This window comes from Thunnus albacares, chromosome 10 (assembly GCF_914725855.1).
Source record: "Thunnus albacares chromosome 10, fThuAlb1.1, whole genome shotgun sequence".
Classification (NCBI taxonomy): domain Eukaryota; kingdom Metazoa; phylum Chordata; class Actinopteri; order Scombriformes; family Scombridae; genus Thunnus; species Thunnus albacares.
In genome coordinates, this window is record NC_058115.1 from 33793651 (window position 1) to 33815997 (window position 22347).

A 22347-nucleotide genomic window follows, 5' to 3' on the forward strand; every position below is an offset into this window, starting at 1 on the left:
GATGCGCTGTAGAAACCTGGTTACTGTGAGATTACGGGTCAGTAATCACGTCTCTCATCTACCTCAAATCTGCACGACTCAGAGTTTCAGCAGGTCTTCAAACATCTTACGAAGCATCGAATTCAGTTTCCTTAAAATCTTAGAAGGTGTTAAAAAGTCTCTGTGACTTGGTTAACTTGGTGACACCCACTTATTTCAACTTATTTGTGTTGGTTTCAGTTTAAGTCGGACTTTGAATGAAATGTTTTTGAATTTAAGGAAACATCTGTACCTGTAATGATGTAAAATATCTGATGTTTCTGTTCTTCTTCTCTGCTCCAGCCTGCACACGTTCCGGGAGGTTCCCAGGTTTCGGGTGCTGGTTTGCGGGGGCGACGGGACCGTGGGATGGGTGCTGGGAGTACTGGAGGCGGTCCGGCACAAACTGGTCTGTCGGGAGCCGCCCATGGGCATCGTACCGCTGGGAACAGGTCCGAGGATCTTTTAAATAAGTCATTAATCCTCTGTTTATTAATTAATTAACACACTGCCGAGCGGACGGGTACTAACGTCTCTCACCGTCCCGTCAGGTAACGACTTGGCTCGTATCCTGCGTTGGGGGGCGGGTTACAGCAGCGAGGAGCCCCAGCACATCCTGGCCTGTGTGGACGAAGCCGAGGAGGTTCTGATGGACCGCTGGACCATCCTGCTGGACGCTCAGGACATCTCTGAGGACGGAGAGGTCAACGACTTCCTGGAGCCGCCAAAGGTCTGGTCCAGGACCGTTTTTACACCTCGTTAGTTCTCTCTGAGCCTCAGTTAGGTCTATTTAAACGTTTGAGGAATCAAATGTGAGGTTATTTGTTCAGAGTGAAGCATCACATGTGGCTGATTATTATACAAACATTCACTGATTCATATTAAAGTAAACTGTCTCAGATGAAACTGTTACTGTGTGCAGATTTAACGCTGCAGGCTACAAGTTACATTTAGACTTTCTCACTTTTTATGTTGCTGATTTTATATTTAATCCAGTCTGTTTTGGAAAAAGTTTATGTCCCAGATGTTATCAAGTATCGAGCAATAAAGTAAACAAAGAAGTGTTTTATGTTTACGTCTCTGCCAAAAAGCTGTTTGTTCTCATCACGGCAACTTTAACCAGAAAACCTGAGATTAGAAGTAATATTTCGTGTTTAATGTTGAAAATTTATGAGAAAAAAAGTTCTTAATTCTCAAAATATTATGACATAATTCTGAGAGACTTTATTTTTGTAAGTTTTCAACTTTATTGTCAAAATATTATAACAAAAAAAAAAATAACTCTGGAAATATTATTCTTTTTTCTAAATTGGTCAATTTCAGCCCCTGTATTAAATTCAATAACCCATTAACCAGTTTCCTCAGGCAGCAATTTTCAACTTTATTTTCAAAATCTCATACTCTTATAATAACCTGATACTCTTATAATAACCTGATACTCTTATAATAACCCTGATACTCTTATAATAACCTGATACTCTTATAATAACCCCGATACTCTTATAATAACCCTGATACTCTTATAATAACTCTGATACTCTTATAATAACTCTGATACTTATAATAACCCCGATACTCTTATAATAACCCTGATACTCTTATAATAACTCTGATACTTATAATAACCCCGATACTCTTATAACAACCCGATACTCTTATAATAACCTGATACTCTTATAATAACCCTGATACTCTTATAATAACCCCGATACTCTTATAATAACCCCGATACTCTTATAATAACCTCGATACTCTTATAATAACCCCGATACTCTTATAATAACCCCGATACTCTTATAATAACTCTGATACTTATAATAACCCCGATACTCTTATAATAACCTGATACTCTTATAATAACCCCGATACTCTTATAATAACCCCGATACTCTTATAATAACCCGATACTCTTATAATAACCCTGATACTCTTATAATAACGTGATACTCTTATAATAACCCGATACTCTTATAATAACCCTGATACTCTTATAATAACCCTGATACTCTTATAATAACCCTGATACTCTTATAATAACCCTGATACTCTTATAATAACCCTGATACTCTTATAATAACCCGATACTCTTATAATAACCCTGATACTCTTATAATAACGTGATACTCTTATAATAACCCGATACTCTTATAATAACCCCGATACTCTTATAATAACCCGATACTCTTATAATAACGTGATACTCTTATAATAACCCCGATACTCTTATAATAACCCTGATACTCTTATAATAACGTGATACTCTTATAATAACCCTGATACTCTTATAATAACCCGATACTCTTATAATAACCCGATACTCTTATAATAACCCTGATACTCTTATAATAACCCTGATACTCTTATAATAACGTGATACTCTTATAATAACCCGATACTCTTATAATAACCCTGATACTCTTATAATAACCCGATACTCTTATAATAACGTGATACTCTTATAATAACCCCGATACTCTTATAATAACCCTGATACTCTTATAATAACGTGATACTCTTATAATAACCCTGATACTCTTATAATAACCCGATACTCTTATAATAACCCGATACTCTTATAATAACCCTGATACTCTTATAATAACCCTGATACTCTTATAATAACGTGATACTCTTATAATAACCCGATACTCTTATAATAACCCTGATACTCTTATAATAACCCCGATACTCTTATAATAACCCGATACTCTTATAATAACCCTGATACTCTTATAATAACCCGATACTCTTATAATAACCCTGATACTCTTATAATAACCCCGATACTCTTATAATAACCTCGATACTCTTATAATAACCCCGATACTCTTATAATAACCCCGATACTCTTATAATAACTCTGATACTTATAATAACCCCGATACTCTTATAATAACCTGATACTCTTATAATAACCCCGATACTCTTATAATAACCCCGATACTCTTATAATAACCCGATACTCTTATAATAACCCTGATACTCTTATAATAACGTGATACTCTTATAATAACCCGATACTCTTATAATAACCCTGATACTCTTATAATAACCCTGATACTCTTATAATAACCCTGATACTCTTATAATAACCCTGATACTCTTATAATAACCCTGATACTCTTATAATAACCCGATACTCTTATAATAACCCTGATACTCTTATAATAACGTGATACTCTTATAATAACCCGATACTCTTATAATAACCCCGATACTCTTATAATAACCCGATACTCTTATAATAACGTGATACTCTTATAATAACCCCGATACTCTTATAATAACCCTGATACTCTTATAATAACGTGATACTCTTATAATAACCCTGATACTCTTATAATAACCCGATACTCTTATAATAACCCGATACTCTTATAATAACCCTGATACTCTTATAATAACCCTGATACTCTTATAATAACGTGATACTCTTATAATAACCCGATACTCTTATAATAACCCTGATACTCTTATAATAACGTGATACTCTTATAATAACCCGATACTCTTATAATAACCCTGATACTCTTATAATAACCCCGATACTCTTATAATAACCCTGATACTCTTATAATAACTCTGATACTCTTATAATAACTCTGATACTTATAATAACCCCGATACTCTTATAATAACCCTGATACTCTTATAATAACTCTGATACTTATAATAACCCCGATACTCTTATAACAACCCGATACTCTTATAATAACCTGATACTCTTATAATAACCCTGATACTCTTATAATAACCTGATACTCTTATAATAACCCCGATACTCTTATAATAACCCCGATACTCTTATAATAACCTCGATACTCTTATAATAACCCCGATACTCTTATAATAACCCCGATACTCTTATAATAACTCTGATACTTATAATAACCCCGATACTCTTATAATAACCTGATACTCTTATAATAACCCCGATACTCTTATAATAACCCCGATACTCTTATAATAACCCGATACTCTTATAATAACCCTGATACTCTTATAATAACGTGATACTCTTATAATAACCCGATACTCTTATAATAACCCTGATACTCTTATAATAACCCTGATACTCTTATAATAACCCTGATACTCTTATAATAACCCTGATACTCTTATAATAACCCGATACTCTTATAATAACCCTGATACTCTTATAATAACGTGATACTCTTATAATAACCCGATACTCTTATAATAACCCCGATACTCTTATAATAACCCGATACTCTTATAATAACGTGATACTCTTATAATAACCCCGATACTCTTATAATAACCCTGATACTCTTATAATAACGTGATACTCTTATAATAACCCTGATACTCTTATAATAACCCGATACTCTTATAATAACCCGATACTCTTATAATAACCCTGATACTCTTATAATAACCCTGATACTCTTATAATAACGTGATACTCTTATAATAACCCGATACTCTTATAATAACCCTGATACTCTTATAATAACGTGATACTCTTATAATAACCCGATACTCTTATAATAACCCTGATACTCTTATAATAACCCCGATACTCTTATAATAACCCGATACTCTTATAATAACCCTGATACTCTTATAATAACCCGATACTCTTATAATAACCCTGATACTCTTATAATAACCCCGATACTCTTATAATAACGTGATACTCTTATAATAACCCGATACTCTTATAATAACCCTGATACTCTTATAATAACCCGATACTCTTATAATAACCCTGATACTCTTATAATAACCCGATACTCTTATAATAACCCCGATACTCTTATAATAACCCTGATACTCTTATAATAACCCGATACTCTTATAATAACCCTGATACTCTTATAATAACCCCGATACTCTTATAATAACGTGATACTCTTATAATAACCCGATACTCTTATAATAACCCTGATACTCTTATAATAACCCGATACTCTTATAATAACCCTGATACTCTTATAATAACCCCGATACTCTTATAATAACCCGATACTCTTATAATAACCCTGATACTCTTATAATAACCCGATACTCTTATAATAACCCTGATACTCTTATAATAACCCCGATACTCTTATAATAACGTGATACTCTTATAATAACCCGATACTCTTATAATAACCCTGATACTCTTATAATAACCCGATACTCTTATAATAACCCTGATACTCTTATAATAACCCGATACTCTTATAATAACCCCGATACTCTTATAATAACCCTGATACTCTTATAATAACCCGATACTCTTATAATAACCCGATACTCTTATAATAACCCCGATACTCTTATAATAACGTGATACTCTTATAATAACCCCGATACTCTTATAATAACCCCGATACTCTTATAATAACCTGATACTCTTATAATAACCCTGATACTCTTATAATAACGTGATACTCTTATAATAACCCTGATACTCTTATAATAACGTGATACTCTTATAATAACGTGATACTCTTATAATAACCCTGATACTCTTATAATAACCCGATACTCTTATAATAACCCGATACTCTTATAATAACCCGATACTCTTATAATAACCCTGATACTCTTATAATAACCCGATACTCTTATAATAACCCGATACTCTTATAATAACCCTGATACTCTTATAATAACCCTGATACTCTTATAATAACGTGATACTCTTATAATAACCCGATACTCTTATAATAACCCTGATACTCTTATAATAACCCTGATACTCTTATAATAACCCGATACTCTTATAATAACCCTGATACTCTTATAATAACCCGATACTCTTATAATAACCCTGATACTCTTATAATAACCCCGATACTCTTATAATAACGTGATACTCTTATAATAACCCGATACTCTTATAATAACCCTGATACTCTTATAATAACCTGATACTCTTATAATAACCCTGATACTCTTATAATAACGTGATACTCTTATAATAACCCGATACTCTTATAATAACCCGATACTCTTATAATAACCCTGATACTCTTATAATAACCCGATACTCTTATAATAACCCCGATACTCTTATAATAACCCTGATACTCTTATAATAACCTGATACTCTTATAATAACCCCGATACTCTTATAATAACCCTGATACTCTTATAATAACCCTGATACTCTTATAATAACCCGATACTCTTATAATAACCCGATACTCTTATAATAACCCTGATACTCTTATAATAACCCGATACTCTTATAATAACCCGATACTCTTATAATAACCCTGATACTCTTATAATAACCTGATACTCTTATAATAACCCTGATACTCTTATAATAACGTGATACTCTTATAATAACCCGATACTCTTATAATAACCCGATACTCTTATAATAACCCTGATACTCTTATAATAACCCGATACTCTTATAATAACCCCGATACTCTTATAATAACCCTGATACTCTTATAATAACGTGATACTCTTATAATAACCCTGATACTCTTATAATAACCCGATACTCTTATAATAACCCTGATACTCTTATAATAACCCGATACTCTTATAATAACCCCGATACTCTTATAATAACCCTGATACTCTTATAATAACCTGATACTCTTATAATAACCCGATACTCTTATAATAACCCCGATACTCTTATAATAACCCCGATACTCTTATAATAACCTGATACTCTTATAATAACCCCGATACTCTTATAATAACCTGATACTCTTATAATAACCCCGATACTCTTATAATAACCTGATACTCTTATAATAACCCTGATACTCTTATAATAACCCCGATACTCTTATAATAACCTGATACTCTTATAATAACCCCGATACTCTTATAATAACCCCGATACTCTTATAATAACCCCGATACTCTTATAATAACCTGATACTCTTATAATAACCCTGATACTCTTATAATAACCTGATACTCTTATAATAACCTGATACTCTTATAATAACCCTGATACTCTTATAATAACCCTGATACTCTTATAATAACCCGATACTCTTATAATAACCCCGATACTCTTATAATAATCCTGATACTCTGTTACACTGGTTGTTTTCCAAGTCGGTTTATTATAAACTGTTATAATATTTGTTTCCCAGCAATGGTGTTGATGTGGAGCAGATAATAAAACGTGTTCATATGTCAGTTCTTCCTCCTGTATGTGGATGAGACATCACTTTAACTGTAAATATAATTTATTCATCTCTTTCTCTCTCTCAGATCGTCCAGATGAGCAACTACTTTGGTCTCGGCATCGACGCGGAGCTCAGCCTCGACTTCCATCTGGCCCGAGAGGACGAACCTGACAAGTTCACCAGCAGGTAATGGAGCACACACCTCACAAACACACGTTTCTGCAAATAAAGACCACATTTCCCATCAGCCCCTTTTGCTTTTCCCGTCCCCAACAGGTTCCATAACAAAGGTGTGTACGTGAAGGTCGGTCTGCAGAAGATCAGTTACACCAGGAGTCTCCACAAAGAGCTGCAGCTGCAGGTGGACTCACAGATCGTCCCGCTGCCCAACATCGACGGCCTCATCTTCCTCAATATACCCAGGTAACACACACACACACACACACACACACACACACACACACCACAGACAGCTCTCACAGAGGGAGACCTACACTCATCTTGGTGTGTGTGTGTGTGTGTGTGTGTGTGTGTGTGTCTGCAGCTGGGGTTCTGGTGCTGATCTCTGGGGGTCAGAGGTCGACAGTCGCTACGGGAAACCCAGCATCGATGACGGCCTGCTGGAGGTGGTGGGGGTCACCGGGGTCGTCCACATGGTGAGACAAGTGATAAACAAACATAAACTCTGTGCTCTGTTCTCCTTTCATCTGCACAGACCCGTTAACGTCTTTAGTGTCAGAAAATGCTCTACAGTTCATTCAGACGACGATCGCATCAGACGCCTGAAAAGCAACGTGCGGTACGATGCTCCTCCTGCAGCTCAGAGGGCTGGTAGCCATACTAGACGTTTCCATGGCAATGTCTGTCTTTGGTCCGGACTGATATATCTCAACAACTACTGGAGGGATTCATTTGAAATTTATTACTGTCAGGATGAACTGGGAACTTTGATGATTCCTTAATTTTTAATCTGGTCAAATTAGCTCAGCCTCAGCTCTACCTTTATGTTTAGTACTAATTACTACAACGTTAACACGCTGAACTAAGATGGTGAACATACTTGTGTACTTTGTGTACACCTGGAGGAATAAAAAGATCTTTGAAGGGGCAGATCAGAGCCTGATCATCCCTGACCGACACTGGATTAACAGAAACAATCGAGGAGATTCTGTTGATGTTGAGATCACGGCTGAAAGTAGCAACAGTGACATCATAGTGATCTCACACCTTCTATTCTGGCCTGTTTATTTGTATATTAAATGGGGAGCTTTATACGTTTCTCTTCGAAACTTTCCCTCTGATGCTGCTCCCAGTGGTCATGTGCTGAATCACATCTCACAGGCACGTAGTGTTAATTTCCGAGGACACAATCAACGCTGCCAAGGACGCAGGAGGTCATCATTATGTGAACGCAAAGTTAAACCACAAGTATATCAGCGGCTTAAAGCCTCACAGAGCCGCAACATGGCTGTAGACACTCAGATACTCACCTGTCAACCATGATAACTGTGTGTGTGTGTGTGTGTGTGTGTGTGTGTGTGTGTGTGTGTGTGTGTGTGTGTGCAGGGTCAGGTGCAGAGCGGCCTGCGGTCAGGGATTCGTATTGCTCAAGGGAACTACATCAGGCTGACGTTGAGCAAACCCATACCTGTGCAGGTGGACGGAGAACCGTGGATCCAACCGCCGGGACACATCATCATCTCTGCTGCTGGGCCAAAGGTACGTCATGATTCTATCGGCAGTTTCTACAGCGTTTCTATTCTCGTAGATTCTTTATAGACTCATTTTATCTGTAGTTTACCTGTAGTTTGGTACGTTCTGTGTATACCTGTAGTTTGGTGGTTATAGGTATATATAATTGTTGTATTCCATTTGTTTTTGTTGGTAGTATGTTGTTTGGTGTATTCTGTATATACATGTAGTATATCTATAATTTGCTGTACCTATAGTGTATACCTGTAGTGTATACCTGTAGTGTATACCTGTAGTTTATCTATAATTTGATGTACCTGTAGTGTATACCTGTAGTTTATCTATAATTTGATGTACCTGTAGTGTATACCTGTAGTTTATCTATAATTTGATGTACCTATAGTGTATACCTGTAGGTTATCTATAATTTGCTGTACCTGTAGTGTATACCTATAGTGTATACCTGTAGTTTATCTATAATTTGCTATACCTATAGTGTATACCTGTAGTTTATCTATAATTTGATGTACCTGTAGTGTATACCTATAGCGTATACCTGTAGTTTATCTATAATTTGCTATACCTATAGTGTATACCTGTAGGTTATCTATAATTTGCTGTACCTGTAGTGTATACCTATAGTGTATACCTGTAGTTTATCTATAATTTGCTATACCTATAGTGTATACCTGTAGTTTATCTATAATTTGATGTACCTGTAGTGTATACCTATAGTGTATACCTGTAGTTTATCTATAATTTGATGTACCTGTAGTGTATACCTATAGTGTATACCTGTAGTTTATCTATAATTTGCTATACCTATAGTGTATACCTGTAGGTTATCTATAATTTGCTGTACCTGTAGTGTATACCTATAGTGTATACCTGTAGTTTATCTATAATTTGATGTACCTGTAGTGTATACCTATAGTGTATACCTGTAGTTTATCTATAATTTGCTATACCTATAGTGTATACCTGTAGTTTATCTATAATTTGCTGTACCTGTAGTGTATACCTGTAGTTTATCTATAATTTGATGTACCTGTAGTGTATACCTATAGCGTATACCTGTAGTTTATCTATAATTTGCTATACCTATAGTGTATACCTGTAGTTTATCTATAATTTGCTATACCTATAGTGTATACCTGTAGTTTATCTATAATTTGCTGTACCTGTAGTGTATACCTGTAGTTTATCTATAATTTGATGTACCTGTAGTGTATACCTATAGCGTATACCTGTAGCGTACCTGTCATTTGGTATATTTCATGTGTCCTCTGCTGTCTGTAGGTTCGGATGCTGAGGAAGTCCAAGCAGAAGCAGAAGAAGTCATCATCTGGCGCGAAGGACGGACGCTCAGAGAGTCCTTCCTCCAGAGACGGAGGACACTGACCGACCCACCTGAACACCCGTATCCTGCCTTGTACCTGCTTCCTGCCGCACCTGGAAGCCGTTTTTTGCTGCCAGCAGCCAGCCATGACTTCACCCACGTAGCTTCGTAGCGACGCTGACGGGGCCGCAGGTGGACCCGGAGACTGAAGGAGGAGGTTTAACTTTTACATCATGCATACATGGTGGGAGCAAGTCCTGGATCGCCTTGAGTTTGGCCCAGTTGGGATCACATTTCCATCCTGCTGACCAAGCACTTACCAGTAACAGAATTCACCGTAACCATGGTTACTATTCAGCACCTAAAATTTACTTTTTTTTACTTAAAACGCAGCGGTAACAAGTACTTAATACATTCATAGAATTTCTGCATAGACTGGGCAAGAGTTATTACTGAATTTTGACGATTTCCCAGTATTGATAAGCTCTGGAGTTGAACAAAAAAAAAAAAAGTATTTAACAGAAGTTGTTGAATTTCTGAGCAGATGTGACTGTACATGTACAGCGAGTAGCAGTAGACTCAGTGTCAGTTGATATATTGTAATTACTTAGTTGTGAAAATAATGTGCAGCTATAGAGTGTTGGTCATTTTGTCAACAGAAAATATGAAGAAATCAAACAGTGAAACACTCCTGAAGAGACTGACGGGCAGTTTTTTTTTTTATAAAGCTGCAACCACATAATGTTTATCACAACCAGAAATCTCCTGGGATGCTGAACTGGCTCTTCTTCTTCTTCTTCTTCTTCTTATCTTGTGTGAAATCCTTTAGTAACGTCGGTCCTCCAGGCGTCAAAAGACGACGTTCATGTTGCGGTGAAGCTCCCCGAAGCTAACGAGCGTCCTCTGAAACCACGGCGACCGCTGTGCAGCTTCAGTGTGTAACTGAAGATTTCACACATTTGTTTAAAAGTCAGTTCAGTCTGAGCTGTAAAAACCTTGTTAACTGAAGACCGAGCGTACAGTCTGAAGCACAGTTTGTACTTCAACAGAGGAAATCTTCTTAATTAAAGAGTTTGAAACAGCTTCTACTTTGGCAACAACATCAGTGTTTCGTCACCATATTAGTTTTTGCTCATCTTGTACATAATAACTTGTGTGCATAAGATAAAAAAAATGTCTTTTCTGACTTTTTTATCTTACCTTCCTCCATTTAAAAACCGTCAAAAACCTCCTAATGACCTGTTGGTCAGACTAACAGCAACATGAACTGTCTGCTTCTTACTAAGATTATGTTAATCTGCTTCCACTTTATTGTACTTGTGTACAACCAAACATCTGAGATCCTGCATCTCACTAAAAACTACGAGGTAAAACAAGAGAATCTGTTGTAAATAGCACATAATTTAAAAAGATTAGCTGCCATAACTTAATAATTTATTTTTCATTAGCAAAAAAAGAAGAACTGATTTTAAATAATCAGTACACAGAAAATTGTAAAAATCTGCAGAGATGCATGTTAATATCTGAAAAATAGAACTTGAGCAATCATTTAGATGAAATCTACCAACATTATTATTGTGATTATAATGACAACGATGTGTTGAAAATGTCCTGAAGCAGAATATTTTACATGCAAACAATGAATCAATTGTTGGAAGATTAACTACAGCGTTAGAAAAACTGTTATAATAAGTTACTTTAAATACGTCTCTGTATTTATCTGACTATGAATCCTCTACTCAACATATCAGCTTCTGTTTGAAGATGAACATCTGACATATCGAGTGTCTTATGAGAACACGAGCTAAAAATAAAGTGACATGCTACAGGCGGTGCTGTTGCCAAGTTAGAAAGATGTCTGCTGGTTGTAGTTCAGTGTTAAGTGCAGTAGAAACTGTGCTGCAGCTGTACGTTAACAGCGTTTCTCTTTCCGTCCTCTATGAATCTAAATATATCATTTTATAGAGATAAATCCTGTTTTTCCCCCAAAGCTAAATGACACGTTTAAGAACAGAAAATGACCCTAAATAAAAACTTGCTCACCTGTAGAACAGATCACCACCAGATCAATAATAAACTGGAGACAATAAATGAATCGAGGGTAAGAAACACACCACCAGGAAGCATCAACATTAATTTAAGGAGACAAATTAAAGTCACTACAAGGAACTTTGTCTCATGATGCCTCTGATGTAACCTTCATAAGCAAACGAGACCATCAGCGAGATGATTGGCTGTTTCCATGTAGCCACCGGGGTCGGATTCCCGCCAAATCAGACGGAGCGATTTTACGCCGCGCAGACCGAAGAGCCGAAGTTTACGTGACGTGTAGCGTCGTAGCACGAGGTGAGGACAAAGACGTTACGAGGACGCTTGATGACATTAAAAGTAAAGTTAGACTTGTTGTCGGCTTCCTGACTCACTTATAAAAAAAGACGAGAGAAACAGAGAGAGAGAGAGAGAGCAGTGGTGGTCGAGCGAGCTACAGAGTGAATGAGGAGAGCGAGCGGCGGTGCGGCGAGAACAAACGAATCAGAGAAATAAATTTTCTGATTGTTTCACGGCGGTTCCGTTCTAAAGCAGAAATAAACTCACCTTCACCTCAACACAACCCTGCAGGAAGCATGTAACGTGACCCGACGTTAGCTGCATGAACGCCGTTAAAACGACATTTACTTCACTTCACGATCGTCACGTTACAGTTATTAATCTGAAACAGATACACGACCTCATCGCTGTGCATCCTGCAAACAGCTGATTAAAAAAGCAAAACAGTTAAAAACGAGAAGCGTCTTTCTTTCACTCGCTTCTGAAACAAATGCACGCGCTGGTGCTCATCCACAGGGGGCGCCAAATCAACAGGAAATGAAAGTTCCTTGTAGTAACTTTAAATTTAAAAGAAATCAAGTATGAATAACAAAATTTATAAACAAAATAATATTATTCACTTGAATTACTTATTTTAAGGAATGATTTGTGATTTGAGGGTAAAATTACTAAATTAAAGGAGAAACAATTATCAACAATGTAACAGATTAACATATAATATAATATAATATAATATAACGCCTGACAAAAAGTCAAAGCTGCTTTACTATTTGATCATCTTTCACAGATTTACAAATTTTATTTTACAGTAATTTAACTCTTTAATGTTCAACCAGTAATAATTCTATAAAACCCTGAATATATATATATATATATATATATATATATATATATATATATATATATATATATACATATATATATACATGCTGTATTGTTTAATTTTGACGCCTGGATTCGTAGAGTTCACCAAATCGATGCAGAAGTCTTGCATGTGTATCTGGTACATCATACGTGTTGATACGAGCAGGTCGTAACTGACTCCAAACTTTCAGCATCTGGTTTCTGATCTTTGATCTTTTTCTGCTTCTGAACCCTGAAATCTGAGCTTCTGCTGCCAGTTTACACTCAAACAGCCTCTGACAGACGCAACGCAGGAGGAGGATTTTAACGGAAGAGGCTCTTCGTCCACATTCCCAGACGAGAACAGACGAGGGATCTTTTAATGACGAAGGTTCCCAGCTCTTATTGTAGCCACAGCAATATTTGATCACTGGTTGTAATGTTCAGATTATTTTTATCTGCGATTTATGTTGATGTTATATTTGGTGCTAGGACGTGTTATAGCTCTGTGCTTGAGTTGTATTTCATTATTCAAAGCCTCAAACTTGACATGAAGCTTTTTATTAAAAGCCTGAACTGATTCGTTCCAGATGTTTTAATTCAAAGAATTAAGTTTGTGGCTTTGAATAAACACAAACATGTCAGTGACTCATTACCTGTTGATTCCCATCGACTGTGGAGTAAACAGCTGGACTCTCTGCAGTCAGAGAGGCTGGTTGTGTGTGTTTAGCGTTGACGCTGCGTACTGACAGTAGTTTAAACTGTTGATCACATGCATGACGTACTGTAGTGTGTGTTGCGTATTTACAGCGGCGTTTCATCTCCTCTTCGTCCCCCCGCCCGGCTGGCCGAGGAAGAGTCCGTCCGTCTGCCGTCGCTGTTCGAGAACCGTAACTGCTGGTTTTTACATGTTTTAGCTCGTTAACGCCTGGTGATCCTTTTTCACGTCATACTATCGGTTTTTATTTCAACTTTATTGAATCAGAGATGGAAATCTCTCATTTACAGTCAGACAAACACACCAAACATTCAAAAAACAGCATAAATAAAAAGGCCAGAATCTAAAAATAATGTTACCAGAGTCATAAAAAAACAGCAGATTGAAGTTTATTTCATTTAAAAGGTGCATTTAGTACTTTTTAAATCCAGTTCACCATGATTAGTGCAGAATATTGAAGGTTATTGGATGGTGGAGATTAAAATGAGAGAAGCTGAGCTAGTTAGCTAGCTAGTTTTATTGTCATTAGTGATGAAGAGTAAAGCACTGATGATGATGATAATGATGAACAGTGACAGTACAGAAGATCTTACGGCAATCAATTAATCAATTGACAGAAAATGAATCCACAACTAAAACAAAAAAAGTTTCAAAAGGAGGAAAAGTTTGAACATTTCCAGTGAAATGAGGATGATGGTGAAGTCTGTGTGATGGTGGAAAGTAAGTGGACTTTGAGTGGAGATTGTTTTGTTAACGAATGTTTCCAACGAGTTGAGTTTGTTTGAAGTTTTTAATTAAAATGATCTAAACGATGTTGAACCAGCAGAGCTGAAGTTTCTGCTGCTGTCTGTTCATCTGTTCGCTCCAAAGATGAAGATCTGAGTGGTTTTTTTTTTCTGTGTTTGTTGGATGAAATCACAGCTCAGATGATCCTAAACTCTCATCAGTCTCCATGGTAACGACTGCAGATGAGTAATTAGCACTTTGGTTAATTGTGACACAAAACTGTCGGCCTGCAGGATAATCAGCTGCTTTTAGCCAAGAAACAGAGAAGAAGTATTTTCCCCCAAAAGGCCTAAAAAGTATCGTGAAGCTGTTTTTAATGTCTGCTGGAAATATTCGACATGTATTCTGCATCATTTTAGATGCATTTTCCCAAAATTAAAAACAGCATATTAGTTTAGTTCTGAAGCGCTGAGATCTGCACTCGAGTTAGAAATAAAGTTCTGTAGATTTGAACATCAATTTTAATTTTTTTGAACTTTTAGATTTCTAGAAGTCTAAATGTATTTTTTCTGCGGTGTTGCCTCTCTCTGTTCTCTGTTCATCGATGCCACGAAGGACTTTAGCTTTTTTTTAGTTGGATGTTTTTTAAAACGTGCTTTAACGTGACTCTTTTCCGCTTCTCTGCGTCCGTCGTGCCTCGTAGCGTCCGACCTGCCCGCCGTGATTAAAGCCCCGCCCACCTATAAACCAGGGCCAGGTCGTGGTTTTTTTCGGCGCCCGCCAGCAGGCGTCAGTAGTGCCTCATCGAATCGCTTCGACACCCTCAGTGCTCTGATGTTGAACGTGTTTTAACGTGTGTGTGTGTGTGCGCGCGCCGTGTCGTGTTAACCTCACATCTGCTGAGCTAACGTGCCTCTAGACGTCTGTTACACTTCTGTTTCTTTTGCTGTAACTATGTTCAGTTTTTACCAGAAGTTTTATTAATGTTTAACTGAATAGATGATATGTATATTTTTGCAGACAGACGCTGTTTTTTTTTTGTTTTTTTTTTAGTTTGAACTGTAAAGTTTTAACTGTAAATTGCACTAATTGTTTTACAGATGCTCTTGATGTGACGTTCAGGTAACTATGAATGTTGTAACAACTAAAGCTGAATATATATATATATAGTACATATATATATAAATATCTATATATATGTTTAAATAACTAATTCTTTTATGTGTTTAATCATAATAAACTAAAGAACATCTAAGAATTAAATTGTGGTTTGTGTCAGATTTGTCTTTTTTTTTGAGTTTTACAACATCAGCAGAGAAACATCTGAACGTCTTCCTCTTCTTCATCGTCTTTTCAGTCGGTGAACAACAAAACTGCATCACAGTCATCACCTTAATAACAACAGCTGGACTGTATAATCCTCTATATCAACATTTAAACTGTGTAACTACATAGAAAATGATTGTAGCTACATTCACAATATAGTTTCTCTCATTTACATATTTTACGGTTTCTGTTGTCAGATAAACGAGTATGAAACACTGAAATTAAACTGCTTATTTTATTTTAGATAATGACAACTAAACATGGTGGATATAATATGTAAATAGCTTATGATACAATTAATTAATACATAATTTTATAATTGTGACGTTGCCTGGCAACATCAAGATAAATCCAGATTAATGACGAGATGTGTTCGGCAGCAATGTCGACGTTTTAAATGATCGATCACAGCGAAGTGTAAAGTTTTCTTCTGAAATTTTTCCCGCCACACGGCCTCGTGTTCCCTCACTGAGCAGCTTCTGTCATCAGTTTGTAAAAAGCTCAGTTTTATTCTGGACGGAGGCTGAGACAGAGAGAGAGAGACAGAGAGAGAGAGGAAGATGTTTACAACTTAAAGCAGCTTTGAGTCGATAACAGAGTTTATCTGTTTTTATCTGAGTATCTTAATTCTTGTATAAAATGATCTCAAATGAAGTGGAAGCTGCTTTTCAACATGGCGCCCGCACACTGCAGACTCCTCTTCAACGTCTCCACCACAGACGATATCTTCCTCAGGTAAAGTGTACATACAGGTGAGATGTGTTTAATATAAAATACAGAACAAGATGCTCATCATGTAATTACTGTGTCTGATCACATCTGGAGGAACATCTATGTAGAATTAAAGAAGGTTATTGATATTATAGCAGCTGTAAAATGTGTATTAATGTGTCTCCTGATGATCGGTTTCTAAATCAGGATATAATTCAAAATTATGTTTAAATTTTTCTTTCTGTAATTTAGGTTTAATGTTAAAGTCTATATTATGTTTAGTGTTACACTCAAGATGGTTTATCTGTGTAGTTTTCATTTTTATTTTAAATTATTGGCAGCATTTAAAGCATTTTCAAGCATGAAACTGAAAAATGAATTTTTATAGTATTTTTGTTATACATCATAATAATTTAAATGACATTTCAATTTTTTATTAAATTGTTAAATTACGTCTCTTGAATATTGGCACTGACAGTCTTCCATACATGATAACAGTACAGTAAAGTTAGGAAACACCTTCCCATTCACTTCAATGAGAAAGTTGTTTGTTTTTGTCAGATGATAAATAAAAACTGTAGAGAACAAAAAGATTAGTTACAGTTAGTTATTAGTTTTACAGAAACAGAAACACTGATTAGTGACAGTAGGAGAGAAAATGTTTGGTCATGTTTTTGATCAGAGTTAATATTCAGAAGGAGGAATAATGTGTTAATTAAAGTTAATTAAATGTTTTAAATGTGTATTTTTTGTTTGTCAGATTAATTCCTTCATATCATCTCAACCTCCAAGTCATGAATAGAAATAAAAGTGATTTTCTCATTTTAATTTTTTCAATTTTTCAATCCAACAGTCCATAAATAGAAAAAAATATGCATTTAATTTCCTAATTTTTCTATTATTATTTTTTATGATCTTTTGAGTGATGTTGATGAGTGGGCTGCCAGTGTTTGTCATACTGGGAACTGTGGTGCTGCTGTGTTTAACCAGCAGGAGGCAGAAGGTCAACAGCTCACCCTTCACCAAAGATGTTCTGTGATGAAGACGATGGTTCACTCTGTTTTTTTTTTTTTTAAAAAAAACAATAATTAATGAAGTTTAAAGGACGGGTTCACGATTTTTCAAGCCTTAAACCAACAGTCAGGAGTCTAAATGAACATTAAAGCTGTTTTTCTTGCTGTAATCATTCCTCCTGTTCATACTGACCATTAGAAGATCCCTTCATAATGACCTTACAATGGAAGTGATGGAGGACAAAAATGTATTTCAAAGTTTATCTGAAGCTAATATGAAGCTTCAGCGTCCAAATGAGTCAAATCAAGTAGATATCTTTCAACGTTACAGTCTTTTTAGTGCCAAAGTCCCTCTTTTTGTTACTATACTTCCACCTGCAGCTCAACAGGGAAACACTGTCCGAGGAAACACAAAGAGGGAATTTGATGCTAAAAAGACTGTAAATGTGTCAGATATCCACTTGATATGATTAACTCAGACTGATGAAGCTGAATAGAAGCTTCACACAGACTTTTAAATGACTGTGTGGACACACTGTGGATTTTGGCCTCCATCACTAACATTGAAAGCACATTTGAAGGATCTTTAATATCCAGTATGAACAGGAGGAATGATTACATAACTACATAATCAAATAAATAACACAATGTTGAGCCTCATTCAAGGTCGTCGTTGTCTTCGGACACATCTGTTCTCACCTCAAAGTCCATTTAGTGGCTGTTTGTGGAACTTTCAACCACATCACACGGTGGAATTTACCCCACATTTTATATGTCTGGGGCAATTTCCCAAAGTTTCCTCGTGTCATATCTTGAAACTAACAATGACCTGATCTACTAACAGTAGATCAGGTGTGTTCCTGCACATGCTGCATTTACTCTCTGCTGACTGAAAACTTTCTGTTTCTAAACAAACTAACGTGACCAAAACTCATCGTGATGAAGGAACATGTGACCCAGTGCAGCGGTGTGACTCACTGATGTGTTTTTAATAAGATATATCAGGCTGTAGATACACACACACAATACTAGTTAGTAGATCAGTTCATTGTTGGTTTGGATTCAAACATGAAGAGAAATATAGAAAATCTCCAAAATTATCCTTTAAAGAGTAATTTAAAGATTAAAGATCTAAAAATAGAAGTTCAGGTATGTTGTTAGAAATCCTGAAAGCATCATTTCCTCTTTCTCCTTCATGTAAAACTAAAGCGTTTCTCTGCTGGACGCCAGGCGTCTCCTGCTTCACCGGAGGCTCGATCGGCTCCAGACTAGCTGTGATGTCATAAATCCTGCAGGTGTTAAACGGAGATTTAAGGTGAGAAACTTTCAAAAACAAACTCTGCACAGACAAGAACAACTGAAGGAATGATAGACGGTGAGAAGTTAAACCACCGGAGGTCAGCAAACACAAGAGTCTCAGGCTGTTAGGTTTCACTTTAAAGACCCCCCCCCCCCCCCCCCCCCCCCTCTCAAAAACACCTTCATTTACTTGAATCTCAGTTTAACACCTGGACGTACCTGCAGGATTTATGACATCACAGCTAGTTTGGAGCCAATCGCGGTCCAGAATGCAACTGACACAAGTTTGATGTGGAAACTTGAAGCCTGGAGTTTTAACGAGGAAGGAGGAGATGATGTTTTAAGGATTTTAAAGCTGTATTTTATATGTTTTAATACCTGCAGGGGATCTTTAAAGGTGCCATATGTAAGAGCAGCCCCCGGCCTGTCCTGTCTCGTAATACCACTCCGTACCTCAAGAGGCGATAGTGAGTCACTGTAGCGTCCAGTCTACCCTCAGTCTAACATGAGAGGACGAAGAAGTAGCGTTGCCCCGAGCAACCAAGCCCCCAGGAAGTGTGCCGGACTTTGAGGTCAATTTGACATAGTGGCCGAACTGTTGAATCACAGCTTCTGGGGCACAAAAACCGTTTTTCTTGCACACAATAATGTAACACGGTGGATATATTTATTTGAGCGTCGCGACCTGTGAAATGACTCGTTTCTCCATCAGAATGTGGAGCTTTTGGTCTGATAACATCTGGAAAGTCTCAAAGAGCCGCACGATTGATTTGCTTTCATCTCGGGGAGAAAACTGATCCGTGCAGCTGTTTTGGTGATTTACCGCTGGCTCTGACGTCTCCGCAGCGTCGTGATATCTTGACGACGCCATAGCACAGATTCAGTATAAAGAATAAACTTCTTCATCCTCTCACGTTTAGACCGAGGACAGATCATAGACTGTATAAAAATATGGACGTAGTTACCGTGACGTCACCCGTTGGTTTCTGAGGAGCGGTTTTGAAGCTCAAAGCGAGCCGCTCCGGCTGTCGCCATCTTTGCAGTGCGTGACTCTGCCTAACTTGGGCATTTTAACATGAGGGGTCTATGGGGATTGACTCGCTTTTGGAGCCTCAAGTGGTCATCAAGTGCCGCCTGGGGCAGACTGGACGCTACAGTGACTCACTATCGCCTCCTGAGGTACGGAGTGGTATTACCAGACAGGACGGGCCGGGTGTGTTCTTACTTACGGTACCTTTAAGGACTCCTCTCTTCCATGTACGTCTTTGCACTGACCTGAGCGAAATATTCACTTTTAAACTGTGAATTTGAGGAACCTGCTGATACTTTCACATGCAGTAGCTGCGTTTCACTTTGACATGTAGAAATAGACAGTTTTGTTTTGTTTTAAAGTTCAGTTTCATTTTCCATTTTTCTTTGCTTTGGATAGAAAGGTAAATCCTTAAAAACCTTTTTTGTTATATTTATTTATTTATTTGTTCTGGCATCAACCACAGGCTCTTTTCCTTTATAGCTCGCTTCTTTTGTTTATCGTATTTTTTAAAATTATTATATGTAAAATTATATGAAATCAATTTAAAACTGTCAGAACAATCCTGTCTCACTAATAACTTTATTTATTTTACAAATTTAAAACTGGTTTCAAGGCTTGTAGACTTGTGTTGTAACAGAGATATTAAGTCATAATTATGAGATACGGAAGTTATAATAACAAAATTGTCTTCATACATTTTCAAACAGTTTGGTTGTCTGACAGTTTATTGTTCTTGTCCCTTTAGATTCCTTTAAAAACTACAAGTGTGTAAAAAATCCTGAACCCAACAAACATTACAAGGCCAAAGTTTTCCTCTCAGGTGAAGAAAATACATATATTTTAAAACAGGACGGTAGAAATAATAAATGACTGATGATTCTCACAGTAACAGATTTACTGAAAATACCAAATATTCATAATTTCGTAGCTGAAATAGATTTCTCACTCGACTCTGTGAAAGTGCTTTAAAATAAGAAATCTGTTGGACTCACATAGAATTATTTTGTTCATGAGTTTAATTAAGCTTTTATGTTTCTCACTGTTATTTTTACTGTTTGTTTGGACGATTTCACACAGATTTATTTTTATTTAGAGCTTTTTAATCGATTAGTTGATTGACAGAAAATCAATCAGCAACTTTTTTGATGATCAATTAGTCATTTTAGACATTTTTAAAGCAAAAACGTTAAAAATTCTCTATATTCTGATTCTCCAATGTGATAATTTATTTGTTTTCTTTGGTTTATATTTACTGTAAACTGAATATCTTTAGGTTTTGGACTGTTGGTCAGACAAACATCATTTACTTTGACATTTTTCACGATTTTCCAACATTTTATAGATCAAACAATTAATCGACCCTTTGGAGGCTCATAATACTTATGTACTTTTACTGTAGTAGGATTTTTATACTTGTAATGGAGTATTTATACATTACTGTGCTGGTACTTTTACTGCAGTAAAGTATCTGAATACTTATTTCACCGCTGACTGAATGTTTGTAGGACACATCATTACATTTTGAAATAAAGTTGATTTTAAACCTCAGAGTGAGACCTCTTCACGTGTGCGTCCCTCTCTGAGTAAAAACGCGTCACAGGGAATTTCCAGTGGGGAAGGAAATCAACTTTATGAACAACTGAGACAACTTACTGTCACCTGCAGGACTTTTGATTCTCGGACTTTGACACATATCGATTTTGTTCGCGGAGAATAAAAAATAATTGTAGTTCTATAAACTTTACTGACGTAAAGCGTCATGACGTACTCCAATTAAACCCAGTTATTGTAAATGGATCCACTGGTGCAGCATGTGCATGGCGAAATGATGTGCAGAAGTTATCTGAACTGAGCTGGATTCAGGTCTGTCACTCATAGTTCATGTTGAAGGATTCAGACTTTTGACGTGACGTAGCTAACCAGGTAAGAACACCTTAATTACCGCTCCCTACTTATTATAATAACTAACTAAACAGCTTTCTATTGTGCACTCGTTATCGTAACTTTGCCTTGACCCGTTTCAACACTGAGAGTTTTGGCAGCTCGCTTTGTTGTGCTGCTTACTTCCTTATTAGCCAGGTAACTTGGAGAACGTCACACCAAACTGCGTCTGAAACAAGCGCACTTTAAGTTTTCTTCCTTATCGGCGAATACAGGCGCGTTTTACAACAGCAATAAAG

The 22347-nt window shown here is 36.5% G+C and overlaps 2 protein-coding genes across 3 annotated transcripts in view; both read left to right on the forward strand.

The window, feature by feature from the left end:
- LOC122990052 (diacylglycerol kinase theta) overlaps nt 1–16048 on the forward strand; it is a 40198-nt gene extending 24150 nt beyond the window's left edge. Inside the window, exons 17-23 of the mRNA XM_044363180.1 lie at nt 322–470; nt 570–748; nt 7225–7325; nt 7416–7562; nt 7684–7795; nt 8706–8858; nt 10131–16048. Of these exons, the coding sequence (XP_044219115.1) occupies nt 322–470; nt 570–748; nt 7225–7325; nt 7416–7562; nt 7684–7795; nt 8706–8858; nt 10131–10232 (943 nt within the window). The 3' untranslated portion in view covers nt 10233–16048. The remainder of the gene's footprint in view (nt 1–321; nt 471–569; nt 749–7224; nt 7326–7415; nt 7563–7683; nt 7796–8705; nt 8859–10130) is intronic.
- Nucleotides 16049–21762: 5714 nt separating this feature from the next.
- The window catches only part of nfkb1 (nuclear factor of kappa light polypeptide gene enhancer in B-cells 1), a 46593-nt gene continuing 46008 nt past the window's right edge, over nt 21763–22347 (forward strand). For both annotated transcript variants that reach the window (XM_044363179.1, XM_044363178.1), the window contains exon 1: nt 21763–22090. The gene's annotated coding sequence lies outside the window, so the exon portion shown is untranslated. The remainder of the gene's footprint in view (nt 22091–22347) is intronic.